The sequence below is a fragment of the Anastrepha obliqua genome, chromosome 4, assembly GCF_027943255.1.
Source record: "Anastrepha obliqua isolate idAnaObli1 chromosome 4, idAnaObli1_1.0, whole genome shotgun sequence".
In the NCBI taxonomy this organism is placed as follows: domain Eukaryota; kingdom Metazoa; phylum Arthropoda; class Insecta; order Diptera; family Tephritidae; genus Anastrepha; species Anastrepha obliqua.
This window is the reverse complement of record NC_072895.1, coordinates 69005819-69029396: the sequence shown is the minus strand read 5'-3', so window position 1 is coordinate 69029396 and position 23578 is coordinate 69005819. Positions and strand designations below refer to the sequence as shown.

Sequence of the window (23578 nt, the reverse complement as noted above, 5' to 3'; positions counted from 1 at the left end):
AACACCGTATTCAGTAAAATATGTGTATTTGTGATTGCATCGTTCTTGCGTTTTTTTCAACGGCTGTATGTATGCATGTTATTATAAATACTTGTATATGAAAATGCGATATCTGCATGCGCTCTGCTCACTTGATCAAGAGTCATAATAATACAAAATAAAAAATATACGTAGGTGAACTTTGACCCCAGTATGAAATCATTTCAATACTGAGAATAGCACATTTCGATATAAAGGGTCTTTCAAAATATGCGTCTAGATGTTATTTTAAAATAAAGCGTGTAAAAATGTATATTCTTTCATCATTTAAATGTCCACCATGAGTCCGTCTAAAATGTGCCAAACAATCGATTTATGAATGCTTAATTGTTGAAAATGTTGAGATATCGATGTTGAAGATTGTTCAGTAACACTGCGATACAGCAGTAATATTCTCAGCAGAACGTCTGCCAATCCTTTTCCTTTCTTCGACAGAACAGGTTTCTTGAAAGTTGATTACCAACTTTTGAATTGTCGATTCAGTCGAATGATTATTTCAACAAAAAAATCACGTATTAAGCGATATGTTGTTCTTAAAGATCGACCTTTTTCATAATAAGTTTCTATAATTTTAATTTCATAATTATTCTACTTGACAAATGTCAAAGATACCTATATAAAAAGAAGTTACCACCTACCAATTATTCGTTACTGATATCTAGGCGTCACTTTTGAAAGACCTTTTACGAGTAGGTAGGTTGTGTGGTGAAGAACTGGAAATATCAGAATATCTCCTGCGTCACTGTGAAGCGATGACTAAAACCAAATACCACTTATCATGCTTTTTTGGGGAATTTTCATGCTGTTACAACAATAACAACAGCCACTCTTCTAGCCGAATGGGTTGGTGTGTGACTACCATTCGGAATTCACAGAGAGAACGTAGGTTCGAGTTTCGGTGAAACACCAAATTAAGAAACACATTTTTCTAATAGCGGTCGCCCCTCGGCAGGCAATGGCAAACCTCCGAGTGTATTTTTGCCATGAAAAAGCTCCTCATAAAAATATCTGCCGTTCGGAGTCGGCTTGAAACTGTAGGTCGCTCTATTTGTGGAACAACATCAAGACGCACACCACAAATAGGAGGAGGAGCTCGGCCAAACCCCCAAAAATGGGTGCACGCGCCAATTATATATATATATATATATATATAATATTTAGGCCGGGTCGATTTGTGGGGAGGCATTGCTCTGTGAAAATCATATTCTAGGGATCAAAATAAGAAACTTTGCCGAAGGAACCATACCTCTAAAACGAATTCTGATGTCCCCCAATTTGGGTCGAACTTTTAGTGTCTTTTGTGGGGAGGCAAAAAAAAATCGCCCATTACTCTGTGAAAATCGTATTCTAGGGATCAAAATAAGAAACTTTGCCGAAGGAACCATACCTCTAAAACGAATTTTGATGTCCCCCAATTTGGGCCGAACTTTTTAGTTTCTTTTCTTATGTAAAGGCCAAAAATGGTGATATTTTGAAATGATTGTACGGGGAACCCCCCAGGGGATTTCCAGGGGGTGTGCCACTGGCATGGGTGGATCGGCCGTCCAAAGTTAGTGAGGGTCGGTCGTACATTTGGACTCGATTAGAGCACTCTAAATGGGTCAAAGTGGGATTTTTCGTTCGACCCAAATTGGGGGACATCAGAATTCGTGTAGAGGTATGGTTCCTTCGGCAAAGTTTCTTATTTTGATCCCTAGAATACGATTTTCACAGAGCAATGAGCGATTTTTATATCGACCCGCCCTATATATTATATATATATATACATATATACTCTATATATAATATATACTTGTGGGGCTTGAAGTTAATAAGATAACTGTTATTTCGTAAAGGAGAATGTAAGGCTTCTGGCAATAAAGAAGCGGGAAACCCTTTAGCACTAATTTGGTCGCAGGGGATATATAAGATGTACTAGATGAAGCAACATACCTGTCAGAACACCGCACTTAGTGCATTTTTATTTTGCCCGACACCATCACCACAGTGAGCCCAAGAGTATAATGTAATGTTCTACAAACAATATCTGTTGGATTTTTACTGCAGTTAATGTGCAATTTTTGAACCATCTCAGATTTCTTTTTTCACATGTCAACTAAAACCGACTCACCTTACACCTCTCTAACTCTAGTCCAACCACGTGGAGAGGGTACGTTGCTTGAAATTCGCATATGCGGAGTTATTTGACCATCTGTCCATTAGTAAGCACTTTAGGTCGTTAAATAGAGCCGATATTAGGTTCCTCACTACTTACCTAACCGTTCACAATCGACTGCATCGGTTTGGTCTCTGTGCTAAGAAAAATTTTTGTGAATACAGTTAAGAAAAACTCTAGCCACCTTTATTTTTAATCTATATGGAGGCATTCTGTGACGATTGGGATACTTTAGTTGAGGTTAGCTAAAAATAAAACCAGGTGCTAGCAAGTTTAATAAAGAATTTAAAAATTCATGGACTCTCGTCCGTTAGACAACCAAAGAAACTTTGATGAAAGGAGGGCATTATTGCTCTCGTCAGAGTAGTGCAGTAGCAGAGATAGTGTTGCAGAACTTTCGATTTCTTCATGGCTACGACACCTACTTAACGTTTGGTTTCCGGAAAATCCGTTCATGGCCTGGCATGTGTTCCAAATGAATGAGATCTCAACAATTGCGAATAATTTTACGGATCAATGTTTGGAGGCTTTACAGTAGACCTGCTACCACAAATGAGATTTCTGGTTGGGGGTTTCTGTTGACGTTGCACTCACACGAAAAGAGAACGAAAGCTTTTATATTGCGACTATATATTTAAACCTCCAGCTCAACGAGGCGCAGTCAGTTTGCGTCAGACAACCATTAACTAGCAGGGCCTTTATTAAACATATTCTTGGAATTAATACATACATACATATATATATTGCTTTTGAACAAAGTGCGCTAAAGAGGTACGAAAATGTGATATTTGTTGGAATGAATTTTCTTATATGGGATTTAAATATATTTGACTGATATCATTTCTTCATGATAATGGTTAACTTAATAAATAAAAGTTTTTCATTAACTCAGGTCTAACTTACATAACAGGGTTAACACAATCATTGACAATCAAAATAGCCAGACTTGAACCTAATTGAAAAACTTTTTTTTACTAATATTAAACAATTAGTATTCGCACGCAATCAAATATGAAGTTTTACTCTTTTTGTTCTAACATTACGAGTACAATGGAAATAAAATGAATAGGTACAAATTATTTAGGAAATAAGGTTAGGTTTTTACATTTATTTTCTTTCACTTATTTCGCTCATAGGGTCTAATTTATTTACCTGATATATTCTGGATGAGTCTTGTATGACGAAATAATGCCTTTTTTTAAATTAACTTAGTAGACAGTAGATGTAGTGTTCGAGGTATTGCTTATCAAAGTTTTCTCATTTATGTATGCATGCACAGTTAAATGCAAGTGCTTCTGCTCAATATAAGATAAGAGTTTATTAAGTAAAAAAACGTTACAATATTTGTGTTATCACACAATTTACAGAATATGATATAAATCTTAATTCTACATCACTATATTTATATATTTATCACAGGTTTCGGTTTTTTAAACGTTTTTTTTCTTTTTTCGAAGGAAAAAACTACTATGAAAAACCTCCGCTTTACATCTTACAAGCTAGGGTTAATCTATACGCATTTAAGTACCACGGCCTAATTGAACATTAAGAAAGTTCAGTTATTAGCAGATTGTCCGAAAAACTGGAACGAATTTTGAATCTTTTAGTCAAGTATTTGATCTGACAAAATCTTAGTTTTTGATTCATCATGAAGCTTTCTGCTCAATATAAAATTCTTTATTTATTTTAAGACTCAATATTGTGAGTTCACCGTAATTGCTCGCGTGTGTGAGATCATAAATTGTTGGAAATAATATTTTGAATGGCATGGGAAATACCTTTTTGTTTCAAATACCTATATGTAGATATGTATATACAGGCTTAGGAATACATTTGCATACAAGATGTACATTAGGGTGTCCCACTAAAAATGTTACGGTTTTCCAACCTGTATTATAAAATTTATTACATTTTACATTCAGCTCACATAATTAGAAAAGTTTAAGTTTAAAAGTGTTTAATTCCGATGGAAAACCGTACCGATTTTTTATGGAATGCATATACATATATATGTATGTATACTTATATAAATGCAATTAAAAAAACGTGATTATTCATGTTTCGCGGCACATTTCCTTCGAATGGCAGCAGAAAATCAACGCCTGTCGTAAATGATCAGAATGCGGCAAAAAACCGATATCTTTGACTCAAAGTAAATTTATGAAGAAAAACACTTAACGAATGCGGTGTTGTGTTTATGTTCACAGATATCCAAGTTTAGTGTAAAATATTTTAGGTTTTTCTCTTTCGACAAGCGTTAATTTAGGTGCTATCCATCAAAAAATGGATAATGGAAATTATTTTTTTTCTACATTTTTTCTCAGTTTCTTCTCAATTTTTTCTCAATTTTTTTCAATTCTTTCTCAATTTTTTCTGTTCCTCTAAAAGCTCAAAAAGAGTTTCAAACTAAGCTTATCCATATGCCGCATAGGGAGTGATCATCACCCGATTGTTCTCTCATTGCAAAGTCTTTCTCAAAAAAATTCTCAATTTGCCAAAGCTTCATAGTGGAATATACAATGCAAACTTGTAAATTCCCACGCATACAGAGTATTGAAATGAATCAGCATTTTGTTTAGTTACAACCGGCTAACTAATGCATTTATTTATTTCACCAGTGAAGGTAATTATTTCATTGTAAAATAAATGCAAACATACTCATATGTGTGTGCGAGTTTTTACGAAGTAAACAAATGATATAAGAGTTATGCACATGTGTGATGTCCCTACAGTAAAAAGCTAGTTTACTCAGCGTACACTAGTTTGAAAGCGACTAGAAGTGCACCAGTTGTAAAATGATCAATTAAAGATGCATGCAAAACAAAATTTACTTTACTAGTTTAAGCGTGCGACTTATTCGCATCGAATATTTTTAGAGTAACGTGTAAATAAATAAACATAATATTACACAAGCATATTTTAAATATTATGTTTGCTTAAAAAGCTTATTTTATTGTATTCAATGCGTTTCTTGTTTAAATATCAAAAAATCTTAAATCGTATTACCTCTTAATTTTATTTGATACCTTACAAAATTTCTTTGAAAGCGAAGTTTGAAGTAATAAAGTGAGCATTGTTTTATTTTTGGTTGAAAGTTTCTTTAATGCAAACATATATATATAAATGTATATAATTGGCGCGTACACCCTTTTTGTGTGTTTGGCCGAATTCCTCCTCCTATTTGTGGTGTGCGTCTTGATGTTGTTCCACAAATGGAGGGACCTACAGTTTTAAGGGGGTCTTCTGGTCTCGAGGCCCTGAAATGAAGGGTTTTTTTGGGGATTGATTGTGACAAATCCTGTGAATATTAAAAAAAATTTTTTTTTTTATTTTAAAGGTACATGTCTTGGCTTTTAAAAAATGGTTTTGACTTTGAAAAAAATTAACACCCGCGACCTTGAAATGGCGCTGAAGACGTCCACCTCCAAACGAAACAGGTCTCCATTTTGGTCACGGTTTTTCCACCTGGGTAATCAGAAAGCAAAAATTAGATATGCGTTGTCTTCAGAGTTGCCCTGGTTAAGTTTTCCCGTGACAGATTTTTTTTTTTAAATTTTTTTCAAAAGTTATGCAACAATTTGCAAAAAAAAATTTTTTTTGCTCATTTTTTGAACTTTAAAAGGTTATAAAAATGGAATGAAAAAAAATTTCAAAAATCGTACACGGGGAAACTTAGCGGTAAGTTTTCCGAACCTTTTAAGACCAAAACCATTGAAATCGGAGTATAACTACTATGAAAAGTGTGACCAAAATGCTTAAAAAACACGATTTTCGGGGAAACGCTTTTAAAGATAAAGTTTATGATAAAAACGGCCGGAGGAGGGTACACTTCGGTGCCCAGAAAAATGTAAAAAAATGCGATTTTCAAAAAATCCTTTCTGTGGCGTATTCTCGCATACACATACAACAAAATTATGCAAAAAAAAAAATCGATTTTTTTTTCGCTGGAGACCAGAAGACCCCCTTAAGCCGACTTCGAACGGCAGATATTTTTGTGAGGAGCTTTTTCGTGGCAGAAATACACTCGGAGGTTTGCCATTGCCTGCCGAGGGGCGACCGCTATTAGAAAAATGTTTTTCTTAATTTTGGTGTTTCACCGACATTCGAACCGACGTTCTCTCTGTGAGTTGCGAATGGTAGTCACGCACCAACCCATTCGGCTACGGCGGCCGCCTTACATACATACATACATATAATAAATATCTCTAAATGTACAAGTTATGTTTTTGAATAACTTTTTTACTACTCTAAATAATAAAAAAATATTTAAAGTTTCTTGTCTGTTTGTGTACAGCAGCTGTCTAGCTCACAAGTGTTAAGCTGCAATTAGTGGTGTCATAACGGCAACGTAATAGCATTTGTCGATTAATCAAGCCGTAGCCATAAACAGCTGATATTGAAGAACAGAATTAATGACTACATTTGCATATTGTCATAAAAACACGGATAATTTTCTACTGAGTCAATTAATTTTTTGTCGTTCATTTTAAATATTAAAATATTTATCACAAGTATCAAAACAAATGTAAAATTACGGTTACGGGGAAAAACCAATTACCATAACCATAACGCCATACATTTTGCTGATCGAATCAACATATGGGCAACACTGTAATCGATTAGAGGTGGTATGTCATAATTCCATAGTCATAACCATAACCGTGGGGACTAATTAAATTTCGGTTTTTTGCCGTAACCATATCCATTTGTAATGTGATTTGTTGCATTGTGGTAAACGAGTATAATGTCGTTATATTAATTAATAAATGCTAATTTCCTCGTCATTGTCTATGTTGTTATCTTCTCTTTAGTTTCTGCACTTCGAAATGCTTAAATAAATGATAATATATCTAAATATCAGCTTCTTAGTGCTATGTCACTAATAATTGATCACATAAATATCGTAATGGCTGAGACTACGGTTAAGGTTATGGCGTTATGGTGTGGCACCTCTACTTTGAGCTATAATCGTTTACAGTGATGCCCATATGCTTGAGCAGAACAGCTTATTGCTATGGTTCCGCTCAGGGCCGTGGAGGGAGTATTCGGGCCCCGGGGGAAACTTGAGATGCGGGCCCCTTCAAATTTTTTTATTTATCAACATGCGTATTATGTTATAGTGAGCCTCGAGTCCGGGCCCCTCTGAAAACTCCGGGCCCGGGGGAAAAAGTACCAAACATATATCCAAACTGGGCGAAGTCTATACTGCCACCTAGTCAGATCCCACTTAAGCCTACTCATTGAGGACAGGCGCGCTCTATATTTCGACGTTTCATGGGCATACTGTTAGAAGACCTTGATTGCAATACTAAGTAGAACACTAGTCAGAGCAGAGCTTAGTAAGGCAGCTGCAACAATATTTAATGGATTCGATCTAGGTAGTGTAACAACATATCTGTTTTGAAGCCATGAGAATTTTATATATTTACTAGTGCAGGTTTTCTCTCTATCCCACATTAAGATTGCCTCCATCACGCACAAAATGAAATAGCTTTTGTAATAAGAGGACGTTCTTAAAATATTCATTAATGTTAAAGTAAAAATGTTCGTAGTTATTATAGTTTTAAATATTTAAAATCTACGAGGACAAGACAAATTTATAGCTTAACTGAAGTATTCTATTTTAATTATAATTCTCTTTCAGAAGCACTAAAATGATTGCTAGTCCAGATGATCTCGCGGGCTTGGAAATGCTCTACAAAATTTATAAACCAACTATTAGAAACAAATCGGATGTTGCAATACTTTTCACGCATTTTACACTTTGTATTCAGTGTAGAATGAACTGCATTGGCGTTGGTGAAGAGGTATATACACACATACATATGCATAATATAGTATTTTTAATCATTTTAGTCAGTAACGGAAATTGAATAAAACTCCATTTTTTCTGCCTGCAGACTCACCTCGTCCCATCAGAGCAAAGTGAAGACAATTGTGCATTTTTGCCAGATGGTTGGAATAAAAATAGTAAAACTTATGTACTACGCTATTCCCACGAAAGCACAATTTATACATTGAGTGCTAAGGAATTCGAAAATGGTTTAATCATAAGACTGGCCGATCTGGCAGATAAACGAAGTTCTTCGTTCGTATTTAACGTTGAAGAACACATCGATAGAGTAGGAAAGAGTAATAACCAAATAAAAACGTTAATACCCAAAGCAGAAAAGCTGGCTGAAAGATTGCAAAAGCAATTAATTAAACCGGTAAGTATTTTAGTGATATTTTGAGTTCGAAAAATCATATTTTTTTATTACATTTGTATTTAAAGGTGTTGGAAATGAGTAGAGACTCACAAAGTAGCAGAGAATTAGGCGGGAGCACTGATATGAATCCTCTATCATCATATTCAACTATATATCAGAGGTAAGCATTTAATTACCCACTGCGCGGTTACCCACTACGAATATTTGGTATATTACGGTGTTGGTTATGAAAAACTGCCTATAATAGCTTTTGAGTTAGTTTTTCATTTGAACGTACGCTCACGAACAGTTTTCGGGATATATGTATGATACGATAAATGTGCCTATTAAAAGTATTCAGATCTAGACCATTTTTATTCACTACGTTCGTTTGCTGGGAAAAGTCATAACCCAAACAAAAAAAAAAAAAAAAAAATGATTTTAGACAAACATATCTAGAATGATCCCCAGCTCTTCTTTTATGCTGTGTAAAATAAATTCATGGCCATATTTACTAACAATCGCTCATTAGAGGAAAATGTATCTGTACTTTTATTCAGTATGAAAACGATTACCTTTATAAAGCTAAAAATACAATAAATTATAACGCGCTACCAATGCACAAATATCCGAAAATTTTCTGCAGAGAATTTCTCTCACAGCTTCATCGCATGTTTTTAACGTCCTTTTGACAGAATATAATTTTGTTAGAGTAATTGAACCTTTTCACAAAATATGGCACCTGGGTTATCCAGAACACTATAAGGTAATGTACAAACAGTACATACAGATTTCTGTCAACGCTAGTTTTGCGTTTTTCCTTCATAACTTATGTTAAGGGACAGATACCTGTAAGCGGCCATATTTTCCCTGATTTTTATTAAAATTATTTAAAATGAAGAAGTCAATATTTTTTTTTCAAAATTGGTATACAGTTTATTTATACATTAAAATAATATAACATTTTTTTTTTAATCATTTAAAATGGCGGATGTAAGCTGGGAATGGCGAATGTAAGTCACGGTTGACGATCTAAAGCGTGATTTTTTAAGAGCTATAGGAAAGTATTTCAAAAAACACACGTAAAACTCAGAAAAATGCATGAAATTTTTATTTAAATCTATAGTACATTCCATATAATTTAATGTTTGAAGATTACTTCATGCAAATGTTGACCGCGACTGCGCTTCAAATGGTCCATCCGCTTAGTCCAATTTTGGCATACTCTTTCAAATGTTTCGGCCGGTATCTCACATATATGTAAATGCTTTAATGTTGTCTTCCAATGCGTTAATTGAAGCAGGCTTTTCTGAATAGACATGAGCTTTAACATAACCCCACACAAAACAATCTAAAGGCGTTATATCGCACGATCTGGGTGGTCAATTGACAGATCCCGAACGTGAAATAAAATGTTCACCGAACTCGCCTCTCAACAAGTCCATTGTTACGAGGCTGTGTGGCATGTGGCACCATCTTGCTGAAACCACATGCCATGCAAGTCAAGCTCTTGCATCTTGGGCAAAAAAAAGTTGTATATCATTTTACTGTAGCGCTCACCATTCACAGTTACGTTACCATTCGCAGCATCTTTGAAGAAGTACGGTCCAATGATACCTCCAGCCCATAAACCGCACCAAACTGTGACCTTTTCTGTATACATTGGTAGCTCTTGCAATTCTTCTGGCTGATTTTCACTCCAAAATCGACAATTCTGCTTATTTACGTACCCATTGATCCAAAAATGAGCTTCGTCGCTGACACAATTTTTCGATAAAAAAGTGGATCTTAAACTTTCTTAACAGAACACGCATTTTTATAATAAAATTCAATGACTTGCAGTGAAACAAACTCGAAACGTGCGTCAGCTGTTTAAACCAACAGTTTAAAAAGATAATAGCTAAAAAATCACCCTTTATAATATAAGAATTACTTAAATTTACGTTCTGAAAATTTTTTGACATATTCTTGAACGGTTATATTAACATTTTATGAAAAAAAATTTTTTTTTTCGAAATTTCACAGGTAAATGTCCCCTTAAAGAGGGGATTTTTTTAGTTTCTTGTGATAAAAAAACTTTTTAAACCAACGAAAATAGGGGGTGTATGCAGACTTTTGCCCATCACTGTATGTATCTGAGTGGGCCTTTTTGTGATAAAATCGGCTCTTAAACCATAAAAAATTTGATCTGTAAGATTTTTCGTAGAGTATCCAACTGATAGATAGTACATGGCAAGGTGTTATGATAAATACATACATAGTAGCTAGTGGCCTATCCTCACTTTTTCAGAAGGTCTATTCTCGCCATGCTTTAATGGTATTATCCTAAAAGAGCGTGTAACCTACTACATTACTTTAGAATATTTTGATATTTTACTTAGTATCGTACTTTGGAAGTAAAATTCGAAATAGGATTTGGTACAAGTGAAGTTGGTACTAAAAATATTCTTACATCTTATTCGAAAGGATTAAAAAGTATTAAAATTGTGATAGAAATACAAGTACATATGTACACGAAGTATTTATTTGGTGAAGATAATTAGGGTAGGGCGATATATGCTACTAAATCAGAGTTTTTAATAGGAAAAAAGAAGTTAGAAACCTAAGAGAATAAGTCAAGTTGGCATCATTTCGAATTACTTATGCCGAACCTTTCAAAACTACAATAAACACCGCTCCACTGACATCACCTTATTTCGTTACATGGTAGATGTTATGCCATGATTTACATCTATAAATAATAAAAAAAGTATAATAGATTTTTCAATTACTTTTTACTTGCTTTCAGAAATTATCCCTATAGAAGCGATCATCTGGCATCGAGCCCAAGCTTTGGCCTGCCCTTTACTGGACGCAGTGATTTACATCCATTCGGAAGTGGTGATTTTGCTGGTAATTTATTTCCAAATACTTTCCGAAATCCACGAGGGATGATGCCACGCATTTATCCCACCACTCCTATGTCTAATGGTCGTGGGACAAGTCCCAATTTTAATCATCTGCAACCCCCAGGTTGGGGCTTCGATGATTTTATTTAATAAAATTAGGTTAATACGAATAAATTAGTTGGGGAGCAAATATATTTATGTACATAAATTGTGAACGTTTTAGAAAAGAAAATTTAGTTTAAATTTAAGAAAATATAGAAAAAAATTAGCAAGTGTGATCATGAACTTTTGTATAAAAATAATGAGCTTTAATAATAAATACTTATAAGAAGGCCAAGTGGCCGTTCGGCATATATTACTTTTTCACTGATACAATGACATCGAAAAATAGTAAGTACTTTTGCAATTACCTAAATAGTCACCAAAATCATCCAAATCATATATTTAACTTCCAAATAATACTTCAACGAACCCACTTAACAAAACTTTCGAAAAAATAGAGAAATTATGAGATAAAATTAGAAAACTACTGGTCGCAGATTTCATCTTACTAAATAATGGCGCATTGGTAGTTGTCTAAGCAATCTTGAAATTAAAATAGGAAAATGGATTGGACCTACAAATATGTTGTCAAAATTGCTTTTCAATGGAACTCACAAGGAAGCCGGCGAGGAGGACCGCCACGGCAAACTTGGATGCGCACAAAACTAAATGGCAGCTCTTCCACCGCCGCCTGGAGCGAAATTACGCGTATAGCGGCTGGCAGAAATTGTTGGAGAGCCTTTATTTCCGCCCTATGCTTCGACTAGGAGCGATAGTGCCTGCAAAGAGATGTTTCTTATAATAGTTCTTTAGTTTTGTTTTAAATGCTGGAATAAAAAAATTGTAATAATAGAAAAGGGTACGAGTATTGAATCATTCCACAGCAATCCTTTTAATTTTCTACTTTTTACGCTAAATCGCTCTAGCTTATTGGTGATTTGAAAGCACACAGGAAAAGTTAGGTTAATGAAAACAAAGAAGATAAAAGAAAAGAGAAGTGAAAGGAAAAAGTTGCTGGTAAACAAAAATAGGTGTATAAGCTTAAATCCGCTGATTGCTCGTAGATGGCGTTAGTGAGCATATCAAGTTACCATAGAAATGCCATATTTTTTTTGCATGGGTTCGACACCTGTTTACATCAATCACTGCACATCATCAGTGATTTCATACAGCAACACACTTTTTCCTTGCGTAATCATGTCTAATTTTGTGCCAAAAAAAGAGCATATGCGGGAAGCTCTACTTTTTTGCTTTAATTTGAAGAAATCGGCTGCCGAATAGCATCGAATGCTTGTGGAGGCCTATGGTAACAGTGCATTATCGGAAACAACTTGCAGAGACTGGTTTCGTCGGTTCAAAGACGGCCATTTTGACTTGAGTGACAAGAAGCGTGAAAATCGGCCCAGAAAAGTTGAGGACCATGAATTGCAGGCTCTTTTGGATGAGGACGATACCCAATCGCAAAAAATGCTTGCCGAGCAGTTAGGTGTCACTCAACCAGCCATTTCCATGCATTTACGTGCCATGGGAAAGGTCCAAAAAGTCGGAAAATGGGTACCCCATGAATTGAACGATAGACAGATGGAGCGACGCCAAAACACATGCGAAATCTTGCTGGCTAGGCATAAAAGAAAGTCGTTCCTGCATCTTGTGGTGACTAGCGATGAAAAGTGGATATACTTTGAGAATCCTAAACGAAAAAAATCATGGGTCGATCCCGGCCAACCATCAACTTCTTCATCAAGACCTAATCGCTTTGGACGCAAGACGATGCTGTGCGTTTGGTGGGATCAGCAGGGTGTCGTTTACTATGAGCTGTTGAAACCTGGTGAAACTGTTAATTCTCATCGCTACCACCAACAACTCATCAAATTGCGCCGTGCTTTGCGTGAAAAAAGGCCTCGTTATGAACAAAGACATGAGAAGCTGATTTTCCTCCACGACAACGCCCCATCGCACACGTCAAGAATGGTCCAAAACTACTTGGAGACAATCAATTGGGAGGTGCTACCTCATCCCGCTTATTCACCAGACCTGGCTCCTTCGGACTATCATCTGTTTTCATCGATGGGTCACGCGCTCGCCGAACAGCACTTCGATTCGTACGAAGACGTCCGGAAATGGCTTGACGAGTGGTTCGCCTCGAAAGATGAAGAATTCTTTTGGCGTGGTATACACAAATTGCCCGAGAGATGGGAAAAATGTATAGCTAGCGAGGGCAAATACTTTGAATAAATTGAAAATGGTTTTTTTTTTTTACTAAAAAACAGCGGATTTAAGCTTATACACCGTATAACAATAGAAATATATAATTACGTGTAACCTATAAGAATAATTACGTCAGTTCAACAGCTATTTTTTTAAATTAATTACGTGCCGAGTAGCGTAAATGCACAACTTTCATTATGCAATTGTTTTATGTATTGCACGTTGGCAACTTCTCACACTAAACCGACCATATTTAAAAGACAGATTGCCTCTTTGGGAAACTAATTTGTATTTCACTGCGATTAAAAAAGTACTAAATTCGCACACATATATGTATGTATATATATGAAAAGAAGTTCTATAGAAATTAATAATGAAAACTCAGTAAAATAAAATATTTTATAATGAAAATAATTTAAAAAGCTGGTTTTTGTTTTGTCTTTTGTATACGTATCTACTCGTATTGGAAGTTTTCATTCCATAAAATTGTTTGGAATAACCAAAAAGTCAAGTTGCGTGAGTTAGCTGACATCGTAAAGATATCAAAATAAGGTGTTGGCTTTATATTGCATGAGCATTTAACTATGAGAAAGCTCTGTTCAAAGTGAGTACCGCGTTTGCTCACTCTTTTTGTTACATCAAAACAACCCAACAATGGCAAATCTACATGAATTGAACTTTGAATTGCCCCACGTCCAGCCCATGTGTTGAGTTAGCTACGTTTGCTGACGACACATGTACGAGCCGTGGGATCGAACAAATTCGAGTCCACTGCAAAATTATAAGATTTTATTGACGATATTCTTAGTTGGGCTGGGAACTGGGAAATAAAATTAAATGAGTCAAAATCTGTTTATGTGGATATTACTAAAAATCTAATTCCCTATATGTATACCCGTTAAAACCCTAGGTTGTTCAATTGGTTTGCGGTTCGATAAAAGAGGGTGTTGTCACTAGTCTAATTTGTTTTGTCATGTTATGAACGTAGGCGCCGTTTCCTTTCAATCTGTTAATTCATTCTTTGTTTAAAAATCATTTAGCATCGACGTGTCACATCATTTTCTACAAAAATCAAGTATCGGGCAGTGATTGAATTTTTATTTTTGGAAGGCTTAAAAGCAAAAGAAATTTATGAGCGAATGTTAAAAGGTATAAGGGGGGATTCCCATTCCCCGGCTTAAAAAAATCGATTTTTTTTTACCGATTCTTGTTTATTATACTTTCAAAGAACTCTGTGCACAATTTCATGGCGAAATTCGTTAAATTGACGAAGTTATGCGTGATCAATGAACTCGGCGCGCTCCATAATACTGAGAAAGCGCGCGAGCAATTGCCGAGTCTTAATGCAACGAAAGAAGCTCGAATTTTACGTCGGGGTCAGCAAATGGTACAAAATCAATTTTTTGAAGAGGAAGAGGAAGAGGAAGTACTACATGGTCCTGGAATAGCTGATTAACCCGAAAATGCTGTGAGTCTTAAATATATACCTTGTTTCACATAAATATTTGAATGCGTTTTTCTCAAAACAGCATTTTTCTATACGGCCGCCATAATATCTCGAGAAATATTCGGTCGATTGTTGACAAATTTGGCACGAATCTCGAAATAATATCTGTCTCTATCATAAACTACGGAAAATATGATACATACATGACTTTTTTTTATAACTAAAAATCCGACAAAAAAATGTGCGAAAAAGCAAACTTTGTCTTTCAACCATCGCAATTATATTAATTTTCGAAAAAAATTGTTTTCAATAGCTCATACTGAAACTATATTCATAAGGAGTAAAATGCCATTTGAATTTTTCCTTTCAGACAACCTGGAGCTGAGTTATCGTGGCGGCCAGCGACCAGGAATTTTCATAGAAATTTCACCTCGAGCATTGTCAAAGCCACAATTTTCCAGAAAATCGACCAAAAATTGAAGTTGATTTTATATTATATAATGCATAATAAATATGGCTGTAAATTTTCCAAAAGATTTAACTGATAGTTTTCCCAATAAAAATTCATAAAACAACCGTATTTTTTGGCATTTGAAATGGGAATCCCCCATAAGGACTTTTCGCCATCAATTAGTACAATAGAAAGATGAGTTGCTGAATTTTTAAACATGTCGTACAAGTCTTCAAGACGATCCACGTCAAGGACGTCCAACAAACAGCAACAACACCAGAAATTGTAGAAAACAATACAGGGAAATCGTATTGGAAAATCATCAAGTGACTGAAAGAGATTTAGTAGAAGCCTTAGGCATCCCATTGGACGGTAAAAGTAATATTTTGACTGAAGTATTGGGTTTCAGAAAGCTGTGTGCACAATGGACGTCGCCTTCGCTAACAGTGTAACAAAAGCACATTCGAATATCACTTTCTCAGCAACATTTTGAGCGCTTTCGAAAGGGTAAAGTTTAATTTTTTTCTGAAGGAAAAAAATCGTGAAAAAGACTCAATTTGCGAAAGAAAAAAATTATTTTTCCACAGGATAATGCACCGTGTCACAAGAGCATTTTGACAATGGTTAAAATCGATGAATTAAAGTTCGAATTGTTGGAATTATTCAGCAGATTTGGCCCCTAGCGACTCCCATCTCTTTCTAGACCTAGAAAAATTCATTCATCAAATCATGAGGTCATAAATTATGAGATCATAAGTTGTGGAAGCGTATTGTGCAGCCCTTCGCATAAAAAGAAACTTCCATCTATGAGCGACCACCCGGTTTCACTAAGCTTAAGGGGTTAGGTGGGTTTGAAAATTTCAAAAAATCGATTTTTTTATCTTATTAAATAGTATAATATGTTTAAAATATTCTCCTAAAATTTCAAATTGATCCGAGTAAAATTCTACGAGATAGACCCTTCAGAAGTTCCGCCCATCAGGCCATGTCAGTGCAGCGTTTCGCAGGTATACGCGTTTATCTCAAAACTCGATTTTTTAAGTCGGTGGACACGATTTCTCGAAAAGTTATGAAGCGATTTTGTTCAAATTTTGCACACATCTTTGGAATAACATTATCAAGTTATTGAACGAAGGATTTTTTTTTTTATTACAACTAATTTTTTCGAGCCGACACATGACGAAAATTTGACCAAAAAATGTGTTTTTTTGTTCAAAGTCTGTCAAAAATTCAAATTAAATTTTTTTTTCTTCGTCCAGTAACGAGATTTATCCATGTACTAACGAAATATTTTTGGTTTTTTGATTTTAGATGAACCAATAATGAATTATGCTGTCCACGGCAAGAGCATTTTTTTGTGAGACGAGGTACCAACGGCTGAGTTTTCGGAATTTTTAAATAAAAATTTCACAAAATACTGTTTAAATATGTATCTTTGATATGCTGAATTGTTTAAATAAAATATATGATTGTATATATTAAAAAAAAATAGTAAAAATACCCTTTTTTGAACCTCTGTAACCCACCTAACCCCTTAACAAAACAAAAATCCATATTTCTTTATACTAAATATATTTTATTCTGCTGTTTTTTTTAATGTTTACATAATTTTAATTGAGATATATATAAATACTCAAATTCTATACAATTTAAATGTGTACCTATGTACATACAATCATCGTTAAATACGAATACACAATATTTATATACGCATATAATATTTATTTTTTATATCCACTATACTTTTGTGTAAATTAGATAATTATATGCGTAAAAGAGAATTTGTAAATAATATTTTGAGCATTCCAAGGTTTTATTATAATAAGTGTGTATGTATTGTAGTAAAATAAAAATTAAAAATTGGACCAAGTTTATAATATTATATATTCTTTTATTTTATTACATATATTTACAATTATTTTTGAAAAAAAAAAATATTTTTCCCATAACCACTGACATGTTATGAAACTCACTTATACTTTACTTTATGTAATCAATGATAACCACATTTACTATAGTTCACAGATTAAAATAATCTTAATAAGCATTAAGCAGGCAGTTTGAAGTTACATACATACGTAATTGAGCATAGCGATTTCTCGTGCTTTTGCATAGAAAAAAATGTTTTTTATGAAAAACAATCATATATGTAATTATGTATGCAGGTATATTGCAGTATTTTGTTGTAGTTGTAAGTTTTTGCGGTAAATTAAATCCCGTTATTCAGCAAAATGCTTACAATTTTGTGCAGATTTTTTATTGTTGCAAGTATTTATAAATAATATGCATTTGCTAACAAAATAGTGCAGCTATTCTTCGTACATATTTAATTAACCAATAATGAAAATAGGAAAAAAATAAAATAAAGAAATAGCTATATATTTTCTCTTCTCTATTCATATTTCTATATGTATATATATTTATTTTATTATTTATTTTTAACTTTTCATAAAATGTTGGCTCATGGCTGCCAAAGAAGCTATTTTGGGCCTATGAATAAAGACTTAAGTTAATTTAAAAATAATTAAACATACTTAAGAATGCACACATATACGTATGTACATATGTATGTGTGTATAAAATTTGAAGTATAACTTACAAGCTATTGTATATTGACAATGGCGATTAACTTAATTAAAGTTTTTTGTTATAAAAAGTACATATGCATGTGTATGCTTGCATCGAGAAAACTATTTGATATATTTCTATAATTTATTTAAAATTAATTTAACTTAAAAGACAAATTAATTACGCAAAGTACGAGTATATCAATATAAATTTGGAGGATTATCTATGTAAGAAAATTTTATTAGCAGTAAGAGTGTTAATTTCGCAAGAGTTTACCAGGGCAAAGCAGTATAGAGAGGAAAAAGCAGAAAAAATTATAGAACTTAAAAAACGTATAAAACTTGTTGCTATATTTTTATAATACGACATTTATGCGATTTAATGATTTGCAAAGTGTTTGGAATAAAAAGTTACAAAATTTGAAATGTGATTTAAGTTTTGCTTTTACTTTCTCAAGAAACTTTCAGGAAGGGAGAGTGTATTACTTTTAACAGTTGAAATTGAAATAAATTAAGAAGTAATTTTTTTTTCTCCATGTAACATTTTAAATAAAAACTTAATCCTGATTCAATTAAAAAACCGAAATAACAAATAAATCTGTTCCTCTTTAAAAAAAATTTTAAAATTTTTTAAGATTGCCAGTGAGGTATTGTAGTTTATGAGTAGCTTTATGGCTCTTTTGATTGCTTTGAGGGTACATCTAAGGCTCTGTTTGGAAGCCTTAAAGTGTTCTGCTTGCACACCAACCCAATTAAAGGGACACGACAAGAAGAGTTGAAATTGGTAGCGCCCACTCTGTGCGTGAAATACAAAACTAATCGTCCCATCGAAAGATTTATAATTTTTGAAAATGACGTCATACTTAGATCATATTTGGTACTTGTGAACTAAACAGATGCAGTATACCTACAAGCAATGGACAAGCAAATCGTTTTTTTTATTTCATCAAAAACTTATTATTTAAAAACAAAATTGGATTATTAATTTTGCTAATTGACGCAAAATGACAAAATGATGCTATTTTTTTCATTTCCATCTGCACAATTGTACAAGTGGCTTTTTTATAAGAAGAAGTTGGCTAGTTTGTTAGTGAAAAAAATCTGCAAGTATTTTCGGAAATAATTTTGTTGAGGCAGTTTTCGAAGAAGTATCTGTTTTGTTGTTCTGTGTTCTCCGGCATGAAATTTCGCGGCAACATCATTTTCTTTCAAGTGAACAGAGCTGCAGAGCTTTTTATAAAAAATAAACAAGTCAGAATAAAAAAATCAAAACGATAACATGTAAAATATAAAAAAATGTCATTATTGGAAGAAGCGCCTATATACAAGGGAAATTTTTGCTTGTTTTATAGCTTCAACCAACTCTTTCGTCTTATTTAAGTTTCGGGTATTTCCATATTCCACTAAATAAAGAAAATTTCCATATTTCAAACAGCTTTACTTTTTCGGCAAATTCTTACAATTTGACCACAATTTTTAATCCGACGAACAGGCGCTTTTCACAAAATTATAAAAGTAAATACAACTTAAGTAGCGGTGAAAAAATGTTGCTAGCAACATGTTGCGAGCTTTGTCACAGCCTGAATAGACTACAACTTTGTCGCACTTAGATATTTCACGGCCAATCATTTTATAGGGATTTTGACAGCTCATTTAAGGTGAAACGTGAACAGACTTCTATGCTTTACATGGAAGGTAAAAAGCATTGTTTACTTTCAGCTTAAATATTACAAACATAAAAAATATAATTTTTCATTCAAATATAATAGAAAAATTTGAATTGCACATTTCTAGTAAAAAGGTATTATTAGTAGTGCAGAAAATCAAGTTTTTAGTTATAAAATAATTGGAAAGAGGAATAATTATAAGCCATATATAATAGATTTGTGGTAAGCAGCGCGACTTTAAATGAAAAACTGCGCTCTAAAAGTAACTATTCAAATTTATTTGAATACATAAATTATTATTTTGTTATAATGGAGAAGATTTTTTACGAGAGTATGCAAATTTTGTGTAAGATAGAGAAAAAAATAATATTAAAAAAGTTCTTGACGCAGTACGTTTGTTAAGTGCTGAAATCAAATAAATGTCTGTTGGAAATGAAAAGATGCTTGAGTCTAGTTATATCGATCAAAATATATAATTACTTAATTTGATTTTGTTTATTTTAATGCGTTTCGTTTTAGTTTATTATTTAATTTAATTTTATTTTATTCAATTTAGTTTTGGTTTTTTTACTATAATTTAATTTGATTTTATTTAATTTAATTTAATTCAAATTAATTTTACTTGGTTTTATTTTATAATATTTGGTGTTATTTTACGTTACTTTATTTTTTTATTTTATTTTATTTATTTATTGAAAAGAGTAAAAATTATAAATAATTATTCCATTTAAAAATGAGAAAAAAGGACAGGCACTGGCTGCTAAGGACCTATTTTAATTTTATTTTAAATAATGTTATTTCATTTTATTTTTATTTGTTTATTTTAATTAATTCTATTTTATTTTGTGTTATATCACATTAGTTTATTTTCAACTTGATTTACCTTATTTTGTTCTATTGTATGTAATAATATTTTATTTCATTTAGTTTTATTTCGAGTAACTTCATCTTATTAATTATTTGCTTTTTTATTTTATTTCTATTTTATTTTGATTTTTAACACCTTATTTTCAATGTTTAACTTAATTTACTTAATTTTTCTATATAATCTAATTTTATTTGGATTTATTTAATTATATTGCATATTACGTCATTTTATTTTTTTACTTTTATGTCACTTTATTGCATGCTATATCATTTCAATTCATTGTCTTTATTCTATTATATTTACTTTATGTTATCCTATTTTATATCATATAATTTTTTTCATTTTATTTTTTGTTTTTATTATGTTTTTATTATGTTATGTTATTTTATTGTGTTTTATTTCTTTTTTATCTTTTTTTACTTAATTTCTTGTTATTTCATGTTATATTTGATTTTATATTTATTTTTAATTTAATTTTATTTCATTATATTTCGTGCTTCTTCATTCTATTTCTTTTAACTTATCTTTGTTTTATTTCTTTTTTCTCTTGATTTACTTCATTTCTTGTTATTTCAAGTTATACGAGTACTTGCTTTTATTTTTATTTTTAATTTAATTTTATTTTATTATATTTCGTGCTTCTTCATTCTATTTCTTTTAACTTCTCTTTGTTTTATTTATTTTTCAACTTTTTTATTTCATTTTATTTCTTGTTTTTCGTTTTATAAATATTTTTTTTTTAATTTCATTTTATTTTGTTTTTTCTATGCTTCTTTATTTCGCTGTACTTATTTTCATCTTATTTCATTTTACCTTATTTTTGCTATATTTAACCCTTCCAATTGAAATAAAACGCTAAATATTTAACAAAAATTTTCTTAAATCAACTTAAGCACTTCTTCATTTCAACCACATAAAAATAATATATTGTTTGCAACGAACTTAAGTACATATTTATATACTACATCGCGTATCGCTGGACCCATATTTTCCAAGCATCTCCTTTATACTGAACGTATGTAAGTATGTGCTTATATAGTAAATTTTCTTTAAATTGCGCAAGTACTTTACTTACATACTCAATTGCTTATGTAATAATGTGCACTTATAAATAGTTAATAATATTGCATAAAGCATATTCTAATACATAGATAGATAGAGCGTACTTATATAAAATGAAGTATACAGCATAGTCATATAGTTGTATATGTAGCAATGTGCAGTTTTCTCTTTAAATTATTTTTGCTCAGTATATCCCTTCCCTATCAATCCCATTCACCGATGTACATGGTGCGGGGTGTGGGCACATAACCGCGCGTCGGCAGCGGTAAACGACCGTAGATGTGATTATATGGTGATTCAATCAAATCGGCATCTGAAAAAGAGGGAGAATTGAGTAAATTTTTATATACCAACACAAACTTTCATAGGCATAACATTGCATGTATGTATGTACATATGTATGTGTATAACATAACATAACGGTAATTGGGAATGGGTAAGTGTGGCATAGCAGTTTTATTACGCGTTTTTGTTTCAAGGAATGTCTAACTACAAATGTCCAGGTCCCGGTCCAGGTCCGCAAAACAACCGTTTACGTGTATTTATAAATTGTTTATAATTATAATAGATTACCTAAAAAGCAAATAATTTTACACAGGCTCAAAAAGATGTATGTATCAATATTATGCTTGTTTTTCTACCTTAAATATATTTACAATTGAACACGTACATAAATATTTATTAGCTGACTTTTCGTAAAACAATTGCGAGGAGCAATTGATTGACTTGAAATATAAATTTGGTATTTTTATTAAACTAAAGGAGAAGTTTTCTGAAACTTCCTATATGGTATAAGATAGTTCAATCAAAAGTCCAGATAAATATGTACGTATGTATATTCTTATGCATATATGACTATTATATACACGCAAGCTTTCTCTGGACATCTTTCAGCGTTTGTAGCACCTACTCATAACTTTAATGGTATTCAACAAAAACCGTTTACCTTATCGAGTTAACCTGAAGTTAACTTTAATCTAACGGTACCTAACCGATGAACGGCTTCTACTTATATAATATATTAAACTGCATTATGCAGGCCACAAACAGAAAACAAATCCAAACAATGGTGCAGTTGGCAAACCGATCGAAAATTGATGCGTGTGTGTGACGCGAAGTTCACAATTTTTCTCATTTGTTTTGAAATTTTGAAGTGTGCACATAAGCGGACAAATGACAACATGAAGCAAATCATTTATTGAGGTAGGCCCATAGTCTTATCTACTAGTGACTTTCGTAATGTAATATAATTATGATTATATGAAAATATAATTATATGAATATATTAATTATGTACATATAATTATTCATATATTTCTAATAAATATGTAAATAATTTATTGGAGAGCTCAAAGATTTGCCCAAAATCCGGCCGGTCATTGTGGAAAAATCGTTGAATATAAAGACAGAAATATAAAATTAAATTTGTGGCAAAAAATTCTCCCCTCTTCTTTTCAAGCACAAATAAATACCATACATGATATTCATTATTTTCCGAGTTCGTTCTTCACTCAGCAGCGCACAGCGTGGAACTAAAATCGTCAAGAAATCCACACGTGTGTGGCAAAATGAGTTTCAACTGATTGTTTCGATTTGTTTTCCATTTGTGGCCTGCATTAGTTGACACTTATTCACTCATTGAAACATAAAAATTAAAAAAGCAAAATAACTAACAAAAGGCGATGAACTAATTTTTCCTTAAGAGAAATAGAAAACTTTTCGAAGATTGCTCAGAAAAAACCTGATACAGTGTAAAAAACGTACTGTATTAGCAATGAAGTTAATAGGAAGTGCCCGGGCAAGTTAATCAATGATTTCAATTTCGAATAAAAAGGTATATTCAGCATCACTAATTTTCTATTACTGAACACGTACGAGACGAATAACTTCATATTTTAATTGCTGAAAGGGTCTTAATTTCAACAAGTATCAATCAAGGGCGGTCGCTGTGGCCGAATGCGTTGGTGCGTGACTGTCATTCGAAAGTGCCTAGACT

At 32.6% G+C, this 23578-nt stretch overlaps 2 protein-coding genes across 2 annotated transcripts in view; one reads left to right on the top strand and one right to left on the bottom strand.

Moving 5' to 3' along the window:
* The first annotated feature begins 2864 nt into the window (after positions 1–2864).
* LOC129245782 (proteasome inhibitor PI31 subunit-like) lies at positions 2865–11623 on the top strand. Its single transcript, XM_054884169.1, has 5 exons — positions 2865–2965; positions 7839–8001; positions 8095–8403; positions 8469–8563; positions 11171–11623. The coding sequence occupies exons 2-5, from the start codon at positions 7849–7851 to the stop codon at positions 11418–11420; spliced, it is 807 nt and encodes a 268-aa protein (XP_054740144.1). The 5' UTR covers positions 2865–2965; positions 7839–7848; the 3' UTR covers positions 11421–11623.
* A 9764-nt stretch (positions 11624–21387) lies between these two features.
* The window catches only part of LOC129245798 (uncharacterized), a 177623-nt gene continuing 175432 nt past the window's right edge, over positions 21388–23578 (bottom strand). The window contains exon 11 of the mRNA XM_054884191.1: positions 21388–21895. Coding sequence (XP_054740166.1) covers positions 21786–21895 — 110 coding nt within the window. The 3' untranslated portion in view covers positions 21388–21785. The remainder of the gene's footprint in view (positions 21896–23578) is intronic.